This window comes from Drosophila santomea, chromosome 3R, assembly GCF_016746245.2.
Source record: "Drosophila santomea strain STO CAGO 1482 chromosome 3R, Prin_Dsan_1.1, whole genome shotgun sequence".
Taxonomy (NCBI): domain Eukaryota; kingdom Metazoa; phylum Arthropoda; class Insecta; order Diptera; family Drosophilidae; genus Drosophila; species Drosophila santomea.
In genome coordinates, this window is record NC_053019.2 from 4,929,727 (window position 1) to 4,952,673 (window position 22,947).

Below are 22,947 nucleotides of genomic sequence, written 5' to 3' on the forward strand. Positions count from 1 at the left end.
TTTCAAGACCCATAAGTTAAAGTTATACTGTACTGAACTTAAGGTCCTTAAACCCCAACAATGGGTTAATGAATGGCTAAAGGACACCCCAAAGCAACCTCCACGAAGAGGGGGACGGCAGACGGGCATGACTGTGAACTGTTCGACCTGTCACGGGCTATACACCCACACACACATAAATATCCTGCTAAATCATCCCAAACAAACGAAAATATTGCTTAATCAAATTGAATGACCTTCGTGCCCGAAAGGTCTGACATTGCAAAAAGTCTGAGGCAGCAAAGAACGAGAATGTCCGCGTGAAAATTGAAATTGTTCTAATCAGCCGACGAGGAGGTTGTTTCGTATTTTTTGCTGGGCCTGCTAACGTGTTATTGAATCATTGGGCGGGAAAGGCGGAGCACCAAGAGGAAAAACAAGCAGAGGACCGGGAAAAACATTTACGCTTCACTGGGGTTCAACGGACTTTTGACTTTTGACCAGCATACCACACGGAAAATACAAAAATAAGGACACCAAAGAATCCGTACCGTGATCCCCGTTCTGTGGACTTGGTCTGCAGCGGAAGTTGTTGTACAAATTATGCTCCACTGATTGCCAAGGTTTTTAGTTTGTTTCTCTTGCCTGATGAGCTGTTAAATGCGACGAAGGGAGGGAAGGGGGACCTCCACCCACCCAATGTTTTCCAGCTATTGACAGTTTTTCCCAGCCATCACGCAATAAAGTCGTTATGGGCCACTTCAAGAAATATTCCCCGTCCAATAAATCTCCAATATAAACGGCAAATAAAATAAAGATTCGTTTACCGATTGTACGAGTATCCTTCTACTGCCGCTCGGCGAAATTACCATTACCATTTTCCCAGTCACGACATGATTTTTATGATAAGATTTTCAATTTCAATCGCCAAACAGAAATGTAGCGATAAGGATAAAGGAAATCTACAGCTCTGCCATAAAGGTAGAGCACGCCGTAAAACCACAAGCGCATCAGCCAATAAAAAAGAAGGAATCACATAAAACTGTTGGTTTTAGTTTAGCATAATAAAATGTAAACATTAACCCAACCAGCGGTGCAGAATGAGTTCGGAACGATGAATAGCCCCCAATCGACTTTCTGCATATGGAATTATGCGAATTTTATTGCGGGACCACAAAATCTCTGCCGACATATTTGTGCGTAAATACATTTTTAACCATCGACGGCGAATAAAACAACTAAGCGATTCGGGGATATAAACAGGTTGGCAAGCTCCAATTGTTTTTTTGAATAACAAAACTGTTTTCTCTGTCGCTGAACCTGACAGATGAGGGAACACGGTTTAATTTTCCCCCAAAATAAATTAGGTTTGAGCTCTGAAAATACCACAAACACACACATTTCGGCATGGGTTTGACAGATAATTTATACAATAAAAAATTGGGGCGATTTCTAGCTGGAGTTTCAAATTGACAGTGAGTGGAGGGGAAGTTTCGTATTTATAGATTTTGATTACAAAATAAATACTTTTTTAGCTGCATCACTTTAAATATTTTTAAAGAATGATTGAATGTTTTCATGAATAGTTCTGATAACGATATTTTCAAATTTTCTGTTTAAATTCCATATCATTGAAAAGGTTTTAGCTATTTTACATATTCTACATACTTTAAATATAATTTGTATTTAAAATACATACATAACGACCTGATGTCTTAATTAAAGGTATTTGAATACCTTAAGCTGATAGTTCTTGTCAAGAGTAATATCCACTACACAAGTCGTAGAAATCTGCAAACATAAATTGATTTAATCAACAATTTTACACTCAATTTTACTTCTCAGCCCTCTCAAACTGCAAACTTTTACCGAAGAACCAATTTTGCATAGACCAGAAATTCGAGAAAAACATATTTTTAGCTACTTGAGCAGGTTTATGCACTTATATTTTGTCAGCTCTCTAATTGCTGGTCGATAACGTCGAAATGCTGAAAGTACAAAATGAAAATCGAAGAATAACAGAGCGAAAAAAAAACTCGGGCCAAATACACAAATACACACTTTTCCATCGGAGAATGCGTCCTTTTTTCGCATTTGCATAGAATATTTTGTTGCTGATTTAATTTTACGCTCGCGCCTTAACGGAAGCGGAAATTCGTAGTGGTTAAGTGGGATGGTGGGCGTGGCACTTGACGATGATGATGATGACGAGGATAATGCCATCAGGTGGCGACGTTGTCGGAAGTGGCGAGTGTTTCTCTGCTGGCATTTTGAGCGCGCTCTGCATTATTTATAATTATTGCGAATTTTCATATAATTATGCGTGGGCGCATATTTTCAGCATCTCCACGCTGCTCGATTTTCCCACCCAACTACATATTTTCCGGGCGTTTTTGTTGCCAGTTATTTATTTAAGCAGCACAAATTTTTCTTGCCGACAAGGAGGAGACTATAAATATTAAAGTCAACGGTAGTTTGTGTCTGGCCAGAGTCCTTGTGTAATTAATGTTTGTTCTGAGATTTCTGCTGGCCGACGGTTCGCTTAAGGCACTCAAGTGGCACACTGAAGTCCTTGTTGTTGTCCTTACTTCCTTTAACTTTTGCGTTTGTGAAGGCCTGTGGATTATGTGAGGTTGCTGACATTGTTGAACGCCAGTTAAATGCCTCATTAGGTTAAGTTTCCTTTACGTAAATTTGTTTCTGGCTTAGGTTTCTGTCGCCTTATTTGCAAACGATTTCATAATTTAATCGAGTGTCATTTAAAAGCAGCTTTCAATTAAATTTCATGCTCCGAATGGCATTGAATATGTTGAGACTAACCTAAGCTGAAACAATATATGCCAAGTATATTTTGATTTTAATTCAAATTAATCTGTTCAGCACCGTGAATCGATGTCTTCAATTAAAGAATATTCCATTTTTCTTAGTTTTGATATTGTATACATTTTTGCAACATAAAAGTGTTAAAGCCTTTCCTTTTCCCATCCGCCCATAAATCATCCGAAAAGCCTTATAAACACAATTTACAATTTAAAATTTACAATTTACACATATACACGTAAAGCGTTCAATTTAGGGACTTGCAAAGTGAATTGGAAAATGTGTTGCCAACTTTTTGGGCCAATGAAATGCCGACGTATTATGTTGGCCTAAAAGGGAACTTTTTTAGCAAAACATTTGATTAGAGGGGAGACTTAAAACTAAGCTGGCCCCATGCATACATATTTGAATGGGAATTGGAAACTTGGACCCGTTCAATCGATAAAAATCCTTACTCAGCCTTTTTTGGGCCTTAATCATTTTCAATATATGTATATACAAATACTTTTTTGAATTTTTTGCATTTGTGCATTGGGCAACGCTTTTGAGCTCTTTGAAGCCAGCGTTAAGCACTCAAAGTGAGGCTATTTCATATCTCTTTTTTTCTGGTGGCAGTTTTCAATTTATTCAGATTTATACTTGGCATAGGGAGAACTTTTGGCGGATGAGCGCAGATGTGGAGAAAAAATAAAAGCGCCGACCTCAGACAAAAGGCAAATTGGAGAGGCAGGCGGGAAGGCGGGCAAGTGAGCAAGAAAAAAATCAACAAAATTGAGTAAAAACAATGAAGCGTAAACGATTTTTGCTGACATGTGTGGTTAGGGGGATGGTGCAGCAGCATAAATATAATAAAAATAAGGCGGCAAACAAAAGGCGAACGCGAGGTGCCTGTTAAGCACCCCAAGTAGGGCCAAAATAATATATATATGGTGGCCTGATGGGTGAAAAAGTATGGGGACGGGGCCAAAAGCACCTTATCCGTGACGTGACATGATTGTCATCCACATTGTCAACGGCAGGCAACCGCAGAACAACAACTGCCTTTGGCCACCAGGACATAAACAGCTTCATACAAATGTTATTATTGAAATTTCAGCACGGTGAAGCGGGAAAAACTTTGAGCGAAAAGTAAGTGCAAACGCGTTCATCACACATACGCCGTGTGTACGCAACGGAAAATGACAAAAAATGATGAAAAATCTATTTGCAAACCAACCCTGCCAACTCTGACCATATTTTTGCCCCTACCCCCCCATTCCATCAGCATATGTTTGCCGTTGTCCCCGACAATCCGAGGGGGAAAAGGGGCCTCGATGGGCAGAAGCTCTTCTGGCAAACCAAACCAAACATTATTCGATGCCATCGATGCCGTCACATTGTGTGCGGTTATTCTTCCCCACGACATATATATACATACGTATGTATATATCCCCCTCTGTTTACGATTCGCCTTCTTTGGTTTTATTGTTTCGTCTAGGCTTTGACGGTTCCCCCAAAAATGATAGACGCTTCCCTACTGCTGTGGGTATTCGAATAATACAGACCCCCGAACCGCACCGGAAACTCTCATCGAAAATAGTGGGCCCCCTTTTTTCATTTGTCCCTTTGTTGATGTGCAATGCGCACATAGTTAGATAAGACAATATTATTTTAGTGCCCAGAGGGTGGATTTCCGGGTGGAGATTCAGTATCACTGTTAGTGGTCAGTTGGGTTTCAGCTCAAGTTGTTTGTGCAGAGCAAAAGGATCGCAAGTAGGGAAAATAATCGAGAGAAATAATATAACTTAAGTTCCACCGATTATTGCACTTTACTGAACAGATGGGCGGTTCAACATATAATTTTATTTGCTTTTATAACAGTTGAATATTATGTATTTTCTGTTAAAAATTTAGAAGATTTCATGGTATCTTTCATTTGTAGGAAGAAAGAAAAACAAAGTGATTAAATAATTGTCTTTATTTTATTGTTTCAGTTAGTTTTTTCAGCATACTTATCGAATATTTTTATATGAACAACTCATAACACATTTTTCCATAAACTAAAATAAGTTTCTGCAATTCCGAACACAGAACCCCTATAATTACAGCACTTTCGTGGAGATAACTTTGAGCAGCTTTCAATGCGAAGATAAATGATTTCATATTTGCCGGAAGTTCTCCAACTTTTTTCGCTGGCCATTTGTCATCAATCAATTAGGAGCGTTTCCCCTGTCAAATGTGTCAAACTATTGCCTAAACTAACATTAACCCGGGACAACTATGACCGACTGGATGGCTAATAAATATTTCAGACCCGCCAACGCGCTGGGCCAACATAAGTCCACATGGCCAGCGAATCGTACATATTTCATTGGGACGCTGCTCTGCGATTTCCCGATTCAGTTTTTGGCCCTTCACGAGTGCTGCTGAGTTTCATTTCCTTGGCACTTCCTTGCAGCACTGCTCCTTTTTTAATATGCTCATTCAATTTACTCGCGCTGGCTCCCGACTGCTCCTCGATTATTGATGACATGACAAACAAGGTACGATATCCGCTCGGCGATGGAGGAAGAAGTTCGAGAATCATTTTTCTTTCAGCTCGATTGTATTTGTATGCGCATTAACTTCATTTTGCAATCATGCGCGCCATAAATCCAATTTAATTGTGCTGCTCACTCACACTGACACAGCTACACACACATAGACGAGACGAACACACACAAATGCGAAAACACACGAATGAACTGCTTGGGTGCACGGCGGCGTATACTTAATTTTTGCTCGTTCGTGCGCTCGATTCCGCTTCCTCGGAATCTAACTTCTAACTCAATGCTAAATAGAAGCACATAAATTTCCGTTTCAACCAGCCCCGCCCCCCGATATCCGGTTTGATTTCTCGGATTGCATTTTGGAAAATAGATTTTTTATACTGTTGCTCCTTCGGGCCTTATCTACCTGTCCCTGTCTGCATCTCCGCCAGCGTCTCTGTCTCTGTGTGTATCTCCGTCTCTGTCCTTCATTGATTTACTACGCACAATTTCGTGCCGTACGCTTGGCAGGAAATCGTAGAGGTCTGCCGGTCCAGTTGGAGTGGCTCGTTGTGATTTATGTTTGATTGAAATGCTCTAAATTGTATGCTAATCTGGACTTTGACACAAAGCTCATTTGTTGTTGCCCACGCGCTCCGTTGTTCCCATTGCAATCCCATTTAAATGTTGTGCTTGGCTTTTGGCAGTTTGCCTAAGCGTTTGCTAATTGGAAAACCATTTCGGTTTCGAGCGGCTATCAAGGGGTAGCTTCCTCGGATGCTACAGTCATTTGTCAGGCTTTTACGTTTGAATTCGGTTTGAATTCGACACAATTAAGTTGGCTTGGGTAAGAATTCCTTAGGCATTCATTGCAGTCAAATGAACTGTTAATTGCCCGGAAATGTGCTGGAGAAGTTGAAATATTTATCAGAAATTTGATAACCAAAAATTAAGTATGGGCTTGCAGATTTATTGAGATTTTTGGACTATAGTTCCGATGTGTTTCTATAAATTTTGCTGTGTTTTTGTTGCCTCACTTAGGATTTAAATGTCCTTCGCTGAGCACATAGTTCTATCATAATCACGTAGCACCCATCGCAAGTTGATGTGATTGCAGACATTATGTGCAGCTGGTTGGGCGCAGTTACTGCCCTATCTCTGGACCATAAATTCCGGTGGATCCCTATCCACCAATTTCCTGTCGCATGCCCCGCTAAGTATGCTATATAGCTTTTTTTATTAAGTCCCACAACTGTAAAATGCGGGGGGAAACAGCTGAAATTCAGCAATAAATTGCCGTGAGTGAGTCAGAGTGGAGCATGCTTCATTAATGCGACAAGCGTGAGGGGCTAACCTCGCACCCCACACCCCACACCCCAAACCACACACCCCTTAACCCTAAAGCGGCCCACCCTTGACTCCCCTCCAACCCGCTCCTCACACTCTGACCAGCAGCACACAAACAACGGGCTCGATTGGCTGCACTTGTCTGTCCACTTAGTTGGGCGTACAAAAGCCACAATATCCACATGGCACAGTGGCTGCACTCGCGCCCCACCCTTCACCCTTCACCCACCATCCCCATAGCCCCATAGTCCCATTGCCCCATAGCCCGTCGACCCTTAACCCACTACTGGCCAGTGGCCCTCCATGTCGGTGCGGTTAAGTGAGCTCCGTGCGGCTGGCAATTTTGTTTTACTTTTGGCCTTTTTTGAGTTATGCACAGCATTTCCGGTCTTGTCATTTCATACTAATCAACATCCGTTGAGCGGAATTTTGGCCAAGCCTTTTGGACTGCATTATTTCGCAGCAATATTCGAGGGAAGCTTCGATATTCGGGGTAATATTTTCTGCCCGTACGCATAATACGCATTTGTTGCAGCATTTGCATTGTAATTGCAACAGTGCGTATAAGTGATGTGCATATAAATTAGATTTGCTTCGCTGCGGGTTGTCGGTCGTTCAGCAAAAAGTTCAACTTTGGAAATTGAAAATTTATTGCATACCCCGTGGCCAGCACTCAGTTGGTGGTGTGGGTGTGGTTTCGGTCAGCTTTGGTCAGGTTTGGTTTGGTTTTCAATGGCTTTCATTACAAATTACGCATACGCACCGTTGTTAATTCCATATTCATAAATGATGGCCGCACTCCTTGGGGAAATTGCATAGAGCACTCTAGCTTTGCGGTGCTTTATGCCACCGATTCCCGCTACTGAGTGTGTATGCGAATAATTTGCCAACAAAAAAATGGTTAAATTATGCTTCATCTGAGGCCTTTTCCTACTTGTCTTTGAACTCCGCCCTCCAAGCTTTGTGGCAAATCCCCGCTTTCTTTTATTCCAACTAGCCAAAGCCAGGCAACATAATCCGGTACATTTGAGTCTGAATGCTCTCTTAGGTCCAGTCCATTTGGCCACTTGACTGGCCCGAAAACCGGAGCTGGCCATCAAATCCCCCGAAAGTCCAAGCCATAAACATAAAAACCAAAAGGGCACAGCTCTCTACTGGTTCTACACGCTCGCCCCGCCATCGAGTACTTTGTTGAATTAAACCTCTAATTAGAGAAAGCGGTTTTCGACCGGGATTAAAGGTTGCCCAGGGACATCTTGAATGACTAATGAAAATTTCTTTAAATTTTTTAAGATTTACTCCTAAGAAGGGGCTCAGAAACGCTGAAGCTGGCTGATTAAAAATGCTCATTAAGTAGGGAGCTTTGGGAGAGGAAGATGGGCATCTCAACTCCAGAGATAAGTCTGCAGGAAGTTATGGATTTCAGCAATTTGTTGGTGCTTATAATTCTCTCAAAGGCTAAGCAAAACAACGAGGCTTAGCAAACTCTATAGTACTTTTCAAGGTTTTTAAAACAGAAATTTAAATTAGTAGGATAGCCTCCAAAATAGTAGAGTAAAACCCTTTCCGGATGAGTCCACCTTCTAAGTGCAAACCACATTAAACTCCATATGTCGGCAAGTCCTTCCTGCGCCGTTTGGCTTCATGACAGTTAGCACTTGGCCGTTAGCAACTTCAGATTTTATTACATGACACGACGCCCCAGTCAAAGCAGTCTGCTCTTTTAGTGCCGAGTCACCAATAAAACTGCATTGTGTCTATAGAAGCAAGGCAAACAAATTAGTTCTGCGCCAGCCCCACACACTGCGGATCAAAAAAGGGGTGTTTGGGAGCATCAAAATATTAGACGCGTCAATGGCTCTGCACATTTTGCGCTTTTGCATTTGGAAGGCAATCGGGGCGACAAGTTGAACGACATAGAATGCTGAAAGGAGAACTGGGAGTGGTAGTGGTGCTAGTTCCAGATTGCCAATTCAATGGAACAAAAAGGGCAGCCAACTCCGATGACGCGCGCTCCCTGCTCCTCACTGACGATGTGGATGAGGATGTCGATGATATGGGAATGTGTGTTTAATGCTTGACATTGTTGTTTACAAATTGACTTTTTGTTGCTGCCGCCGCCATCGTCAATAAACATTTGCCTGATAATATGCCAACATACGCATAACGTACATAAGTAGCTTACTTCCCATGCCCCCTTTGGTTCCAGGCACTGGGAATGTTGATACCAAAAATTAATTTTCTGAATAGAAAGAATTTTCGTGATCTACAAACAGTATAACTCAGCCAAATATAGATCAAATATAAGTTCATATTTTATGTTGCGATCTGAATGCATAGTATCTACACTGCAAACATCTGACTTATTGATAAACCAACTGGCCCGTACTCTCCCTTTTTTTTCTCCGTGCAGCAGAGCTGCAGCAATATCAGCAGCAACAGCAGTCGAACAAACATCAGTCGAATGGAGCTGTCCTCACTGGGATGCAGTCGCATCACATACGCGGACCACGCCCACCGCTCCGCACCGCCTCCTCGACGACAACGAACAGCAGCAGCAATAACTCGGCGATGGGCGTGGCCGTGGGCGGAGGCGGGGGCGTGGGCGTGGGCGTTGGCAACATGCTCCTAGACCAAACGCCATCCGGCGGCAGCAGCAGCAGCGGCGTGAGCAGCGCCCCCAGCTCCTCGAAGGGTCACCACACCCACTCGCACTCCCACGCCGCCCACCTGGTGCACTCGCACGGCGACGGCCTCGTCCTGACCTCCGCCTCGCCCGTCGGCGGCCAGCAGCAGCAGCATCCGCAGCAGCATCAGCATCAGCATCCGCATCCGCACCCGCAACAGCAGCAGCAAGTGCCGCAGGCGGCCATGGACGAGATGCGCGTCTGATAGGTATCGGTCTTTGAGTTGGACTTATAGTCATCAACGGGGTAAGCGTAATATCATTACGAGATGCATCCTCACTTTTCTTGAGCCTTATTTTCTAGTTATTTGAGCAAATCTAACGATATCTGATCCATAAATCATTCATTAACTGTAAACGACAGGCTGTGCTTTAGGATAAGTATAGTCAGTAGCACATAAAACATAGTCAACTTTTATTACCCAATCTTAAACTAAATTTGTTTTATTTTCTTGTTAACCGTTCTTAAATTCGTAAACAAAATGTGGCCCATTAAATTGTTGTTGAAATAATTCACTAGTGAGTGATCCAGTATTTAAAAAAAAAAACAATATTACAAGTCTACGATAATTCAAAATAAGTTTTTTGTGTAAATATATTTATTTAATAGCAGAAAGAATTTTGTTATTAATTTTGTTAGGGGCCCATTATCTTTAATATTACTATCTTACATATAATTTAAATTATCACGGATTGGCACGAACTTCTCACTTTTCTACCAAAGCGGCCTTCAAATCATTTTGATCTGCGAATTTCTGGTCGCTTTTATCCCCGTCCTCGTAGTCTTCATCGTCCTCGTTCCCATCATCCGTGTCCTCCTCATCCATGTTTATGCAAGGCGAAGGACTCAGGGGATTTAAGGTAAACTCGTATGTAATTTCTCCATGCGAATTTATTTTCGCATATTCATACAGATAATATTTATTATTCATTTCGCGTATTATGCCAAAACGCAGTCCAACATTCAGGGCCCTTTCCAATTCTTTGGTGTAATATTTGGGACGACACGTTGCGTCCAAGGTGGCAAGGACGAACTCCAGGATGTCCTCCCAATCGGTCGGTGGGTCCAGCTTTCTTAGGGCCAGTGTGAGGTAATGAGATATAGTGAGCTTCTCCATTTCTGATTTGCTCTACAAATTCTAGGGATACATACAATTTAAACGGATATTGACAGTAAAGTCATGAAAATATTCTAAAAATTCAATAAAAAAAACCTTTAAAACGTGGTTCCCCTTTCAAAAAGGATGAGGAACACACTGAACCCCTTACAGAACCGAATAAAATACAAGGTAAAATAAAATATCTGCACACACAGCCTCTGATCAAAAATAACAAACGGCATGTCAAACATGCGGCAGCAAAAAATGCTGGCTCTTTATTTGAAAAAAAAACGTAAGCAAATAAAACATAAATTCATGGTTCAAGGTGGACTCAAATGTCGCAGTCACTGGCATGGAAAAATGCCACACAGTGAGCTGCCCCAAATGCCCCAAAAGGGGGCAGCTTTAATGGGAGGTATTTCGCAGGACAAAAAAGAAACAGTAGCTACGAATTAAATATATATATGTCGCTACGTAGTAATGCCAGAACAGAGTGAAGTGAAATTATGAACGAAATTATAAAAGGAACCACGAGACGCAGCCATAACAAGTGGCGAGGTGCAAGGCAATTTGCGGCATGCAACTTGAAACCAAGCTGCCAACTAATTTATGAGCCCAATGTTGGACCCTGGAAATTCGAGCCAACCAAATTAAAACTGCAGGGTAGCCAGGAAAAAACTCAAAAATTGCATTAACTGGATCCAAGGCGTGTAACCAAAACCCAACCCCAGATGCACAGTTGCACAGCTGTCAACTCAAAGGGAAGTGGTAAAAACAAGCAATTATTTTGGCCAGGATACCTAAGTGGAACTTACAAGCAGTTCTGGAAAAATACATTACTGGTTTCCTAGTCGTTTCGCAGTTTCAAGTTTAGTCAAACTAAACTAACCTAAACTGCTTATATCTAATGAATATTTACTATTTATAGTAAAGTTAATATATCTGCGTTACTGTCTATGATTTTGAGCAACAAATTTCTTTATATACAATTTGATTACATACTGAGGGACTTTTCAGTGAAGTAAATAATGCGTAAGATATAGCATATTCCTTCAGCCAGTGCATTAATCTTATTAAATCCGCTGCGAAAGAGGCCATTTTCCCCCGCCCATAAAACAACGTTTCCGAAAAGATCAACCCACTTTCAGAGCCTTCTACCGCTGTCCGCTTGCAGCCACTTGTGTGTGTATGTGTTCGTGTCTGAAGGTGTGTGTGGGCGTGTGTGGTTGTGTGTGGTTGTGTGGGTGGGTCAGGACACTATTTCACCTGGCGCACAATTAAATTTGCATTTCTTTCCCTTTTGTTTAACACACGCTGCCTGCACAGCCTCCGCCTTGGTTTCCTTAACTTTTAGCTGATTAACATTTCTGCGCTGCTCTCCTGGCGCGGTGGAAATGCAATTTTCCCTTCCAACCAAAGTGAAGGGGGCAAATGGCAACTTTTATGCAAAGTTACACCAACAAACACACACTTATGTACATAGTATATCCGGCGAGGGGCGTGGTGAAGTGTGTATGTGCTAAAAGGGCAATAAACATTAATTTCGCATTCTTTTTCCTTAAGCCACTCCACTGGCTTCCGGCTCCTTACACCTTGTTAAAGTGTGAATATTTTTGGCGCTTGTTTAAATTATAATCGAAGGGTGCGGAGAGTGTGGAAAACCAACCACACTTGGCTTAATTCAATGATAGCATTGAGTACATTCCTTTGGGAATTAAACAGATTAGTAGTATGTACTATTGTCTTAAATTTAATCTCTGGTTCATTTTGGAATTCAGTAAGCGGCTACTTCAATTATTTTTGGCACCAAAAATACGTAAATTCTATTTATCTTTTTGCATTCAGTCACAACTAATGTGAGCAACATACGCTAAGGTAACCACTTAAGTCAACAAATGGATTCAAATGCAGCAAAAACTTGTCATTAGTTTCAGTTTGGCTTGAACTAATAATATGCGGTTACCTTGGTTGCAATCTTTTGTGATTAATCGGTAAATTATTACGCAAACAGAGTATTTACAGCGGTTTGAGGGGGTTGACTTATAAAACTCTTTCCTAAAATTACATCAATAAGCTTACAGTGCAAATGGAAATCCCTTCGCACACAAATTCTCGCAAGGGCTTGTGGGCTAAATGTGTTTGTAATTAGCGCAAATCTTTCATGTTTCACAAAGAACCCGAGAGGTAAGGATTATGTGGAAGAGGGATTAGCTTCAGGATCTGCACATTATATGGGTTGTATTTGTTTACATAAATATGCGAGCTCATATAAGCCATTCGCAACATGCCAGGAAAAACATCAATCATCAAAGGAGAGTGGTGTGAATTCAAAGGATATTTATTTTTTCACCTAAATTTTGTGTAAATCAACTGAATTTATTTTTACATTGTTGCCATTGGGATTCCATGAAATAGAAAACAAAAGAGAACGTTTTAGTCGAGCCCCTCGACTATCCTGTACCCCTTAGTCAACTAAGACTTATCTGTTATCATAGAAATTGGAAAGACGAATCTAGAAAAAGCGTAGGCAATACAATTATCTTTCGGATCTACAATTTGTATTGCTATATTATTGCTGGTTTCAAAGCGTTTACTTTACTATACACATTTATCCTATCATTTATGTCAGCTTTAAAAGAAAATGAACCGTAAAAATGTACTGTAAAGAACGAATATCATTCAATATTTATCATGTAATGAAAATAACATTTTTCTGCCTATCTACTCACTTTTGCTGTTGGTTTATGATATTTAGACTACGAACCTGAGCAAATTTCCGACACTTGACGGATGTTCATCGTTTCTTGCGGAGTTTAAAGCCCTCCAGTTCCCAAAATGGACCCGATCCCCCACCCACTGGTTGCCCCCCAAAAGCGGCGAAGATATGCAAAGTGGCTGCACAAACATGCGCGTAATACGTTAATGATGGTCTCTGGCTTTTCCCCGCTTTCCCACCCAAGCAACCACCCTCCGGTCCGCTTTTTCCACCCGTAACTTGCACGCATTGTAGCAGCGATTTGCATTACGCGCATTACTCAGTTCACTCATTTTGCCGGGGCTTCTTTCCTTTAGTTTTGGTATCTTGCGAGGAGAAAGTCTAAGCCCCATCGCGCCATCGCCCTCCGCCCCCATCAGCCCCAGTCAACAATCTGCGCCAAATTGTGCGCTCAACTGTGCTGCAGCCAAGCCTGCACCTCCAGCACCCACCTTCTCGCCCCACCCCCTTTGCCCCTTGCTCAAGGCACCCAATCTAACCACCCACCTAACACCACCCCCCAACACCCAACTCAGCCCCGATGGCCAAAGAGCTGGCAAAACAAAAGGCAGCCGCGCATTTTTCGCAACTGCACTTTACTTTGCACTTTTCGCTTTCTTTGCATAAATTCTCGCGCACCCGCGTTTACTGTACTGCAAAAATGGGCACGCACAGCGAAAAGAATGAAAACAAATTGGCAGAAAAGCGTCGTGCAAATAGACCAGAAGATACCGTATACTATTGGCTAAGGAGCAACCAAGTTCTAGGCCATACTGGAATGGGTATCTAAACAGTCAGTATATAGTATAAGACTATTCAAAACATAAATTATTGTCCTACTATCATCATTGTTAATTATGTTCAAAAAAGCTTTTATTCGTTCGGTGCACGTAATACTAGTTATATTGCAATCGGCTTTCACATGCAAATTTGATGTGGAAAATACTTAAAAAATATTTAATATTTAAAAGAAACAAAATTAGAAAGGCTGCGAAATCCCCTTTAAACTGTTAAGTACACGGAACAACAAAAAACACAAACAGCGATAGTTGAAGAAAAAGTTTAAGAAGGACGTAGGAAAAAAGTAAGGGAAGCTGAATAAATATGGCATGCAGCTGCTGCAGAAGATTTCCCGCTGAATTTTAAACTAAACACAAAGCATAATGGAGAAATGGAAAAATGGAAAAATGAAAAACGGGAAAAATGGAAAGCGCCAACAGAGCGCAATGAAGTGTACGTCCATGAGAACGGGGTAACATCAACGAATCCGCGACCAAATGGAGCCGAGTTCCCCGATAGAACAGATATACATACGTATACATGCAAACCCGTATATATGTATGTATGTATCTAGCGAAGGGCCAGGCGGAAAAGCGCGGCCAACTGAGTGGCACTGATGGGTCTGCACTTCTGGCAGGCACTTTGTCGTTAAGGTTGATATCGCAAGGGGGAGGTGGTAGGAATAGTAGGTGATAAGAAGTCGTCGTGACTGCGAGTGCCAGTCGTCAAGACTTCGAGCTCTGCTCCTCCGAAGGATGCGTTGGATTCAGCATCAGTCACTCAAGTATGGAAGGGTTTTCCAAACTACTAAACAGTTAGAGGGGTAAATAAGCTAGTAACATCTCTATTTTCGATCATTTTGCTCTCTTAAGAAGTGCAATGCTGTGGTATGCATAACATAGCATCAGTAAAATCTTATATAATGTTGTTAAGACCATAATAGTTTGAACATTAATTGCTTTTATTGAGTGAAAGTCTGCTTCCTGACTAAATCTTACAACAATTAATTAAGTCGGTAATTTAAATATTATCGATGTTTAATTACTGTACAATTGGCAAGTGCTAAAACACTGTTTGACTAATTTAAGCATGCACACGGTAAAGAGAAAATACTTTAATCTACTTTATTTAAATATCTACCTTTTTTGCGCTGCTGTCTGCGCTCTCAATCAATTAGTTTTCATCCACATCATGAATATTTATGAGCATATTTTTCACGCACAACTTACACATTTTACCAACTTTAAAGCTCAAATGCGACTTTAATTCTCAACCTCAACTCCTCTGTTGCAGCTCCATAGAAACCCTGCGAGCGGAAACGCCCGAGGAGTTCTATGCACCGAAGCAGTCGGATGACGGCCAACTCAATGGGACACCACTGGATGCAGACGCAGCTGGACAGGCAGCGGGAGTGGGGAAGGCCGGAGGAGGAAGAGTGCCCGTGGGAATGGGAGTAGGTGCGCCACCCACCTCCACCAGTGACCACAAGCAGCGGCAGCTGAAGAAGCTGCGCTTTAAGCGGGAAATCCACGCCCTGGCGCTGGAGGGTGGCGATGTGGCCAGGGGCTACTGCTCCTGCGACGAGCAGTGGACGAACTCCTCCTCGCCGACGTCCACCACCTCGGCCACCATGTCGCCGACTCTGCCATCCGACGGAAGTGCAGACGGCGCTGGACGCCATGCCACCGGAAACGGGCATGGAAACGGGCATGGAAACGGGCCTGGAAACTCCAGCGGTGGCAGCAGCGGTATTGTCAAAATGGCGGCGACTGGAAAGCGAAGCGAGCGGCTCAAGCAGCAGCATCATGTGCGCTTTTCCGACGAGAAGAACTTCTCGGACTGAGAGGGAAAACCAACTACTAGACTGCACCTAATCTCTGTTTAGTCATAGGCTAACGTTTTTCCCCTCCTCCCAAAAACGGAGGGGAGAAACCCAAAGAAATCATCTAAAAATCCAGAAAATTATATGAAAATCCATAGATAAAAGTTAGGAAGTCAACTAAGAAACACTGTAAATATAGTTTGAAGGTGTGTTAGTTAAATATCTGTGTTTAGTTGCTCGATAGATCTGTTGTGAACCATATATGCATATATATAAATAACATATATATGAATGTAATCAAGTAGCCAAGTAAGTGTAGCACAAATGCATTTTTTCCACTCATCAGCAAATTGAAAGCAAATATTGATGGAAATTGTTGTAAATATTCTAGAAAAAATTAACACAAATGTGGTATTATTTACTTAAAGTAAAAACACGAAAATGAAATAAAATTACACTAATCATACAAGAAACACAAACATGGCTCAAAATCGATTAGATTAACAAGGAACGTAATGAGATGCATAATTAAAACAAATAACTAGTTAAATATTTAAATAAACTCTGATGATGAGGAATAAACCATGGACGCTTTTTTTATTGTGTACAAAACCAAAAGATAAAATGCTTAATTAATTGAACGGTTTTAACATCAATCGAATTATTCTAGAACAGGAAGTTTGTTGCAGAAACGCAACAACACAATTCGATGTTAATGCTTGTAAAAAATATGTTTTATACTGTTTTTAATTACCAATTTCTTATTCAACTTATGAAAATCAACTATTGTCCTTTTTTACTTTACATTTTATTTGATAAAATCCTACGAATCTTATAGTTACCGCAACCTAACAGAAACTGCCAACTTATCGACTTTTTTATTACAAATAAATGTAATTTGTTGTTTGTTTGCTTTTTCCAAAATGTCTGCATACTATTAACTACTCTTCCAGTTTCTTTGTAAAGCATTCTGATAAAACTCATAGAAAGCGTCGCCAAAAATAAACACGAAATATGATATTTCTATTTTTAAGACTAAATTTATAATCGTCTAGTTTACAATATAAAAGGAAGAATGACTCGTGAAAAACTAAATTAAGTGATCTATATGAAATAAAGTTAAACTAAATGAGATATAAACAAACCATTAAACTAAAAACAATAAAAGCTAAATTAAACTAAAACGTCGGCTCGTTTCTACTTTCCTTGGAATATCTGAAACAATTAAAGGTGATTAGCAAGAGCACTTTAATTGCAAATATTTTTGTTATTAACTCTAATTTTCCCATCAAGGTTTTTGATCCAGAAACATACATATATGCCCATAAACTGCGCCATAGGTAAATCGTTTTCAAGTCCCTCCACAAAAACTGGACCTTGGTTTTTCGTTTCGCAGTTTATGAAGTTTGGGATGCCTGCTAAGAGCTAATAAAGATCCTAAGACCCTGGTGAACCCAATCTAACCCGGAGGATTGCGGGATTCATTTCGTTTTAAATGCTTTTCGTTTATGAGCAGAATTTTCGTTCCGGCAATTTTAATGGCTGAAATTTTTATAGCAACCAACAGCGGTTATTAAATCAAATTTTATGTCTGGCCAGCAATATGGCTGAGAAAGGAGGGAGAATATGGCGAAAAGTTTGGTAAGTTCAGGCGGAAAATTCAAGGTTCTTGGCGAATTAATTTATTTTATTTGTATATATGATGAAGCTGCGCTTCTGGCGGCCAACACATCAAATATGTAACGAAGCCACGCCCAGCGCCCAAAACCGCCGCACTATCTGCTCTTGAAGCATGTTTATGTTTGGGGAAAACTATTCCAATTAACTCTGCCGAAAACGAAAACAAGAACAGCGGCAAAATAGAAAATGAAAGCCAGAAAAAACGAAAAACAAAAAGCAAAAAACGTAAAACAAAATGCCCGCTGGTCATTTTGTAACTCTTTTGTAGACTGACTTTTCCGCCCATTTGCCGCCCCGTTTGTTTATTTTGTTTGATGTGTGCTGCATGCAACATCGCTTTTTCCCTTCTGTGTGTTTCAGTTGCCTTCTATTTTACTCGTTTACGACAAGCCAAAGTTTTATGCGCAAATTTCATTATTTAAAATGTGTTGGCAAATGAGTATGGGTATGAGGAGCGCGGCAGTTTGGTTGAAGAGTGTGCTGCAACATGTAAAAATGGACCGCTTGCGGCCATAATTAATTTAAAATTAAGCACACTTTGCATTGTTAAACTCTTTTGATGAGGCAAATTTAAAGGAAAATTTTAGCAATTTTTTGACCAAATTTTTGTTTCTAAAATGATCTAAAATACCTGTATATGTATTACTGCAGAATGTTGAAATCCACCACTCTCATTCATCTAGTTGCAACCAGTCGCAAAAAGTGAAGAAGCTTGATCTGAAATACTGAAAGGCATCGTATCCTCGTATCCTCGAAAAAAACTCATCAGCCCCAGAGATTCGCCAAACTAACCACAACTTGGCGTAATGTCGGTTTGAAGTGAATATTCGCTTTTAATGTTGCTTTTTATTACAAACTAAATGCGAAAAATGTGTTGGCCAGGAGATTTATGGCCAACGAGGGTTGAGATCTACAGGTAGGTGTCTTTCGCTTGACACTTGCCACCTTTTTATTATTAATGTTTTATAGCGCAGAATTTTACAAATTACCTTTTCTGCGCAGCTCCAGTCACACACATGCGGACATAAAAACTTGATGGCAGGTGTCGCAAATGAGGATTATTATTTTAAATGCCGAAATCAACGACCTGCCCCTCACTCCTGCACCGTAAATCCTAATTAACGCGTTAAACAAACTGGAAAATTTGTATGATCCATTGAAACCGTAACACATTTGTTTAAAAGGAGGAATTTCGCTGTACAACTAGTTTTATATTTATATCAGTAATTTTTAAGCTCTTACTGCATGGGTTTTTAACTTCAATCATTTTTATTTTGTGTGTTGTAAAGTGTTGGGGACTAAGTAATTAATTTTTTACTGAAATTAAAAGCATTACTATTAAATTTTAAATTATAATAAATCAATTTATAGTAGCACCAGCTTTTCAGACTGAATGAGATACATATGTACATGGATCTAAGGCTTTGCTGTAAGCTTTTAAAGTATACGTTCTAGTGTACTAGTATAAAATAGCTAGTAATAATTTACTCCAAAACTGAGGCTCAAGGAAAGCCGCACATTTTTCCAGCTCCGACAGAGGCGATTAACTAGTTGAAGCTAATAATACGTTGGGCCTGCGTATCTCAACATGCGCTTTTCACCTCATTAAACTGGAAGTGCTACCTCTTGGAGGGCCAGGCTCGATAAAGGAGCTCAGATTTGACTACTAATAAAAGTCCAAAGTTATGGCAATAATAGCAGCAGCAACAGAAGGTACAACAATTTGTTTTTGCCGCTGTCGTGGGTGTGGGTGTGGGTGACAACACATTTATATGTTTTCCCACGGTTAACACGACGTATGCGTAATTTATGTCGCTAGACGGCACCAGGTGTACGGATCACATAGCGCGGTTTTCATATTTCCAAAGTTCCGGCGCGAATTTGATGTATGTTTGCACTTTTTGCGGAAATTCCATATGAGTGGTCTCATTTGAGGATAGTGCATTCATAAATTACCCACTCAAGAAAGCTGAGTTTAATGAGAAGTTTCAAGCTAAAATTCAACTGGTTGCGCTCGGGATTCACTAGCTTTTATTAATCCGTGAACTAATTTTGACCGACCTATGATACATGATATTTAAGACTTCTAGTTGCCATTGTCTACGAATTGTGTAAAACAAAGATAGTTTGTGATTTAGTTCGCATTAAGCCCTAAATGTTTGTCGCAATATGAAATAAACTTATATACCGCTTACTTTGCTAAAGAAAGTTTGTGATAGATGTACATACAGCAAGCAGAATTAGAGATTTCACACCTGCATTTCAATAATCTTATTATTCAATATTAATAATCTCAACAAAGTACTCTTTACAACCACTTCCAACATGTTGACGTGGCAGCGACTGGCTTCCGCAAGCTAGCTAGCTATTTTAGTTCCCGCGATTTTGACGCTTATACGGACGGATAGACAGATGGAAAAACGGACGGACAAGGCCAAACTAACTTTATCTGCTACCCTGATCAAGGTGCAAGGTGGGAGCTGCGAGGTGCGTGGTATAAAAATATAGAGCTATTGGTAACACAAGTATTTGTGTTTTATTCTTTTATGGAATTATTATGTCCGTAGTTCAAAAGTTACTAGGACTTGACGTTGCCAGTTGAGGGAAACCCCATTAGAATTCTACATATTTGAGAAACTAAAGTTTCTTAGCTAAAAACTTTGTATATCGAATAAGTAGAAATATTTTCAAACAAGAAAGAATGCTAAGTATGTATATACTTTCAGATACCCTTACTCAGGTAATGGAAGTTTTGGGCATTCAGTTTTGGGACGGGATTGAATCTGGGCTCTGGGAACCCCGCACGCCGGACACCGTACCAGAGAATATAAGATTTCCTGCTTTTATAGTTCCTGAGATTTCGCTGTTTATACGGACGGACAGAAAAATGGACAGACGGACAAGATCAGATTATTAAGAAAATAATTAAGAATTAAGAACAAGAATAATTAATTAAGAATATATATACTTTAACAACGAATCAAGTACACCCGTTTTTTACATATAAATACGAAAGTAAATAAACTTAAATGTAAATAATAGTCAATTTAACAATACTAACTAAGATACCACACTTAATTAAACCATTTAAAGAACTAAAAAATAAGGTGCTGCAGTCAGTGCAACACACGTGTCAGTTAGAATAATATTAATAATAGTTTACCCTTTTACCCATCGAGTACCGAATACAAATATCGTATATAAGCTGAAATCGCAGATATTTTTTCAGTATTTCCACAGCTTTCTGATATCTAAGCAGGTGTGGCGTTGCCATTCTGTAGTGTAGACAATGTGGGTTCGTGCATCGACTAACTTAACGCTAGATTGTTCACAAACCATTTCTTAACATTTTCGTTACAATTATGTAAAACGAATATAAATCTCGTTAAAAAATAAAGTGATTTAGAAGCAATCTCAATTTTTGTTCTTTATATACCCTCCTTATCTTGCAAAAGATAAGTGCACTCGTGAGCGTTTTCAGTGTAACCGTACCGCATCCACTTTGCCACGCATTCTGAAAGAATTTTCAAGATCTGAGCAACGGTCGCACTTTGGGGGTAATTTCTCAAACGGGGAAAACGGTCTCAAGTAGATTCTCACTTCATGCTCGAACTCGCACGGACGTGTCGCGGATGTCGGAAGGTGTAGCTCCTGTGAATTGTTCTTGTGCGCCGCGCACAAATCCCCAATACAGCCAGATCAGGCAGTGCCTGCAGGCTATTGTGTGAATAGAACGGTTTGTGGCAACATTTGTTCGATTTTCAGGTGTTGCAAATTGAATTCGCTTGCAAATACAAGACACTTACGCACACGTACACATACGCGGGCGCACGCACAAGTGTAGGTGTGAAAACAAGTGAAACAGAGAGCTGGGAAAACAAACTGGGCTGCATAGATACTGGCTAAATATTGGATTAAGCTCGAATAAAGATAATAATAACAACAATCAATCGTGTGACAGAGAGAGTGCGGATGAGGAAAAGAGAGGGAGCGCAGCACGCACACAAACACTATCACGCTGACGTCGACGCGCTGTCTGTGCAGAGGAGCAGTGTTGCCAGCCCACAATACAGCTGCCCGAGAATCCCAATTAAATAATTAATAAGTTCGAATCAGAATTGGAGTATCTGAGGCTGGGCCTGGCGTTGCATACTCCTTTTTCCCGATTCGGCTTATTGGCATTGTGGCTCTGCTCTAAGCTCTGAGTTGGCAACACTGGCCCCCAAAGCGAGTGGGGGCAAGAAAGAGAGAGGCAGACACACAGAGAACATTCGCGAGAGAGTCACATGCTGTGGTGCTCATTTCAATTTTCCTCAATGAATGAACACTTTTCACGGTTTTCGGTTCGTCGGTTCGCGTTTTCCTCAGTTGTGCGTTGTTTTGCTCGTGGAAAAGTTGTAAAGCTCAGCCAACCAGCCATCCAGTTATAATCCAACATTTTGTTTGCAGTGCATTTGCAGCGCGGGAGAGCGAGAACCAACGGCCCAGCGCGCTGATAAATAATTTTTAAAGTGTTTGTGTTTTTAACGTGTAAAACCCGAAAAAAATCTATCCCTTTTGCATAACAAAAACAAGCCAAGCAAATAAAATTAAACAGAAAAAGAGCAATAAACACACATACACGTAAAGAGAGAAACGGACGCCTACGTCAATAAGCGAAAAACGGTAAGCGAAATTCTTTTACCCTATGTTATATGTGCTTGCCAATTGGAAAATTTCGTATTTCCCTTCCCGCTTCCGTTCCCACCATCTGTCTTTCCCAGTCGCTCTCTCTTGTTCCCCCTCTTCCTGGCTCGCTCTTACACTTGCTTTTACGTTGTTGGCAAGCAGCGCTTCATTCATTTCCACAACTTGCACACATACACATACCAGCACACCCCCGTTTTCTTAGAAATAGAGAGTGGGAAAGAGAGCGGTGGATCTCAGTGTGACCGTGTGTATTTGTTGTAGCTGGTCAGGCCACAAAATTTGTATTCGAGAATTTCTATTCATTTGTTAAATAATTCCTAAGCCTCAATGCTGTAAACATTTGCACATCATATTGTTCACATAATACAAAAAAGTAGTAACAATGGCTTCTAGAATTAATATGTGCGTGTGTGTATGCATTCTTTATCATTGATATGTTAAATGTGAAATGTTGAAATTCAAATTAAGCTCTGCCTTTTCGTAAACAAAAACAATGGGGTGAAAATCAGCTACTGAAATTAGCCAACGATAAAAGTTACTGGTTTTGGTGGATTTTATTAGGGAAATCATGATTAGTATATGGGCATTAGTGAGAATTAGTGGGCATCAAATGAGTTAACAAAATCATAGTGCACAGGAAAAAATATTCCAGGGTACTTCAATTATTAAAAAACAATTTCAATGGGAAATAATAAAATAAGAGATATTGTCTTAAATTATGTATATATTGAGAAACTCTCATTTTATTCAAATTGGACTTTCACACTGTGCACTGGTCCCAC

The 22,947-nt window shown here is 40.5% G+C and overlaps 2 protein-coding genes across 14 annotated transcripts in view; both read left to right on the top strand.

The window, feature by feature from the left end:
• LOC120451813 (neuroligin 4-like) overlaps nucleotides 1-16,958 on the top strand; it is a 41,954-nt gene extending 24,996 nt beyond the window's left edge. For 3 of the 6 annotated variants that reach the window (XM_039635772.2, XM_039635773.2, XM_039635774.2), the window contains one exon: nucleotides 9,067-9,812. In XM_039635772.2, coding sequence (XP_039491706.1) covers nucleotides 9,067-9,545 — 479 coding nt within the window. In that variant the 3' untranslated portion in view covers nucleotides 9,546-9,812. Of the gene's footprint in view, nucleotides 1-9,066; nucleotides 9,813-15,267 lie in introns of those variants that run through there. The other 3 variants (XM_039635776.1, XM_039635771.1, XM_039635775.2) reach the window with 3 other exon arrangements.
• A 4,107-nt stretch (nucleotides 16,959-21,065) lies between these two features.
• LOC120454282 (putative transcription factor capicua) overlaps nucleotides 21,066-22,947 on the top strand; it is a 47,752-nt gene continuing 45,870 nt past the window's right edge. For 6 of the 8 annotated variants that reach the window (XM_039639456.2, XM_039639457.2, XM_039639454.2 and 3 more), the window contains exons 1-2: nucleotides 21,069-21,212; nucleotides 21,926-22,141. The gene's annotated coding sequence lies outside the window, so the exon portion shown is untranslated. Of the gene's footprint in view, nucleotides 22,142-22,947 lie in introns of all 8 variants that reach the window. The other 2 variants (XM_039639450.2, XM_039639451.2) reach the window with 2 other exon arrangements.